This window comes from Botryllus schlosseri, chromosome 3 (genome assembly GCF_051294905.1).
Source record: "Botryllus schlosseri isolate E-star chromosome 3, Bs_hap1, whole genome shotgun sequence".
NCBI lineage: Eukaryota > Metazoa > Chordata > Ascidiacea > Stolidobranchia > Styelidae > Botryllus > Botryllus schlosseri.
This window is the reverse complement of record NC_137238.1, coordinates 21,271,863-21,275,119: the sequence shown is the minus strand read 5'-3', so window position 1 is coordinate 21,275,119 and position 3,257 is coordinate 21,271,863. Positions and strand designations below refer to the sequence as shown.

The 3,257-nt window shown below is 36.7% G+C and overlaps 1 protein-coding gene across 1 annotated transcript; it reads right to left on the bottom strand.

Annotated features, from left to right (window-relative positions):
* Positions 1–1,300: 1,300 nt before the first annotated feature.
* On the bottom strand, positions 1,301–2,542 carry LOC145436029 (induced myeloid leukemia cell differentiation protein Mcl-1 homolog). The gene is made up of 2 exons (XM_080313317.1): positions 1,819–2,542; positions 1,301–1,562 (listed from the first exon to the last, which is right to left on the bottom strand). Exons 1-2 carry the CDS (start codon positions 2,287–2,289, stop codon positions 1,410–1,412), a joined length of 624 nt encoding a protein of 207 aa, XP_080169443.1. The 5' UTR covers positions 2,290–2,542; the 3' UTR covers positions 1,301–1,409.
* Positions 2,543–3,257: the final 715 nt, after the last annotated feature.

Sequence of the window (3,257 nt, the reverse complement as noted above, 5' to 3'; positions counted from 1 at the left end):
GAAATCATGAGGTGATCCATTTTAGCTAGATCTGTTTTGTTTTCTTGCAAGTTAAATATACAAGCATAGTGTACTACTAATATGAGTTCCAATCAAGGTCAGGCATAGCATTTCAATTAGCGAGCGAATTTACCATCAATAAGGCATTCGTGATCACGTCTGCTGATAAAAAGTGTCATATTGCTTTTGAGCGGAAGGTTTTCTATCGCTCATTCATATTAATGGTAGTTTCAGCAGTTTCTTCAAATCCTATCGACGTTTATCAATTTCTGTATTACACCAGTTTTACGATGAGGCGCAGAAATTGATATTATTGCTCTGTCGTCGATAAGTATCATTGTTACAGCAACTGAGCTGTTTGTAGCGTCGTAAAATATTTGAACATCACACTGTGTTTAAGCTGCATTCGCTGGATTTGAGTAGAAATCCTGACATTTCCTCCTGCTACAAAACAGTAACTGAAATCCTGCATAAAACCTGCGTTGAAGAATTCAACCTGAGTAATTGCAAGATGCTTTCATTGCAAATCAGGAATCTTACCGAAGAGATGGGGAAGCGATGCGCTACAGTAAGTTATTTCCTGCTCTCTCGAGGTTCTCAATAAAGCAATGTAGTTCAGATTTCGTTTATGAAATTGATCTAAACCGCCTAATAATCAATTATTCAATGAACAGCTAAAGGTATTCGACCTCAGTGACAGCGATAGAACAAGAATCGACGAGGAATATGAGACTACCATTCAGAGCTTCGTGAAATATCATCTTGAATGTCGCCAACACAAACCGATCTTACCGCGCTTGAATGGCGTAGACAGGAACAATTTAAGGAAACAATTGCATTCGTCCGGTAAGACGATATTTCCGCATAAATATGCATCTATACATTGGGATTTGGCCCCCCTTATTCCTTCACTTCATATTACTTATCGTGTTCGCTACGTCTTGGTAAAATTGTAGGTAATTACATAACACTACAGGTTAACCCAGGTAAATGTAACTTGGCTCACTTGTATGTATTGAAGTTTAGAATCCCCGTGAAATTATTTACTGAGCAAAGTATTCTTCGTAAATAACAACAAAATAGCAACATTTACATCTGTTCCATATACACAATATTTATAGAACACGATATTTGATCGTGGAGAACCAACGATATTTGGCATAGAAAGATGGATAATTTTGAGCTATCATAACTCCCTGTCGCAACTATGGTCGGAATTGGGTCAAATATGACCTGCGGCGTTTTCTAGGCAACCTAACAATTCCCTTATGTAGCTGGATAAATTTGAAGAATAGACATGTTCCAGATAAAGACGGTTTTATGGATCAATCTTTCATGTAATCTCAGAAGAAACTGCATCCGTCCTACAGTGAAAATTGATGTAATGAAACGGCGAAGAAATATATTATTTAAAAAATATTACATGATGTATGGCAAAGGAGTATCCATGATCTTGTTATTGCCATTGCAATAGACGTCAGTCCAATTCCGACAAACATGAGCCTCTTCCAAACTTTGCTATCATCGAAAGCTGCGTTATCAAAAAATCCTACAAAACTGTCCTGAAACAAAGAAAAATGTAAGGGTTCCTAATCTTGCAGAGGAAAGTAACCGTACTTGCTAGGTAATTCAAAGCTCGGAGCGCTTGGTCTGTAAATTTCTGTGCCTTATGACAAAATGTGAATTGAAAACCGAATTGTGAAGTGCAAGCTAAGTTTCATTATCGATAGATGGTATGGGCTCTCGAGAGCAGATACACAGTACCTCAAGCTAAACGATAATTCCCAAATCCTTATCGGGGCATGCAAAATCGCTTACCCATCCTCCATTTTCCCCTATCCACTTTCGTCTTCTTCTACCGATGTAATTCCCGACTGACTGTATGATACCTTCTATATTATCACCGTGATGCTCTTCCTCGTTTTTGCGAGCAAGAATGCTACCCAGCACAAACACAGATACAATCCGACCCCAATTTTCTTGGGTATCTTTAAAAATTTCATCAGCTATCATCAGAAACATCCGCTCATCCGCAGAATATTCTTCATATTTTTCATCGACTTCAACAATACTGTATCGGAGACGTTTAGAGATTGCGTTTACGACAGCTCGATGTCGCTCGAACATTTCATCACCAACTCGCCGTAAGGTTGTCTCCGCATTCGTATTTGCTTTAACGCTTGGTCCGTCTAGTTCGTACATGATAAAATTCCTGGCCAAGGAATATGCCCCGGATATAATGTCATCCTTTTCTTCAGTGACCGATGGTGATACTCGTAATAATTCCATGGTTTGAAGATAACAGCGAGTTAGAGCTCATTCAGATATCTAAGCTAAGCTACTTTGAAAATTAGGATCCAAGGATTTGCTAATTCATTATTATGAGACACTGATGATGGGGTTGAAATTACGAATTAGAACATATTCTCTGGTAACCGCAAAGAAAATATTGCCTGTTTCACAATACATACCACATTAATGATATTTTTATGTTTTCCAGACCTTGCATGATAATGTTTCGGATTAATTACTATTCAAGAAAAATTCATTAAGAGATTTACGTTATTTTGAAACTAGCATCAAAGTATTTGTTTATTTATTTTTATGAAAAAACTACAAATGCGGTTGAAATTACGAATAGGAAACTAATTGCGGTCTACCGCAAATACAATATTTCCAGTTTCATAATACATACACCGTTGATGATATTTTTATGTTTCTTCAACATTATCTATTTATCATAATGTTTCGGATTGATTACTATTCCGGGGAAATGGCTACCAAATTTCGCATCGGTCATATAACTATATTACTGTAATTTCGGTGCTCGCTAATTAAATTTTACAACTCGACTCGAATCATTATAACAAACATAGTCGATTCGGATTTCGGCACTCGAATTAGTGCACTAGGCGCATCGAAGAAATATCGACTCCTTGAATATCCAATTCTAAATGGTCACTATGGCCAATGTCAGAGCAAATTTCATGTATAGCAATGTGAATATTATGAATATTATTCATTTTTCAGGGATAATCAATCTCACTATTCGGAAGGGATCAGATAACGTGTTGTTATTTAGGTTTTAGGCAAAACTGGGTCCGTAATACTTATTTTCTAATCATCTTACAATCGCTACTTCTCTTACTTGAGTAGAAGTTTACTATGTCATGATAGTTAAATGTTGATAAGTACTTTTTCAACGACCTTGATGAAAGGTAGCAGTTTATTCTAAATTGTAGGCTACTATGAATTTT

Excerpts from the sequence above, each read along its gene's own strand:
- LOC145436029 (XM_080313317.1), bottom strand. The coding sequence starts at position 2,289 with ATGGAATTATTACGAGTATCACCATCGGTCACTGAAGAAAAGGATGAC. Across the intron at positions 1,563-1,818 it reads TAGGGGAAAATGGAGGATGG|GACAGTTTTGTAGGATTTTT; the intron begins GTAAGCGATTTT and ends TCTTTGTTTCAG.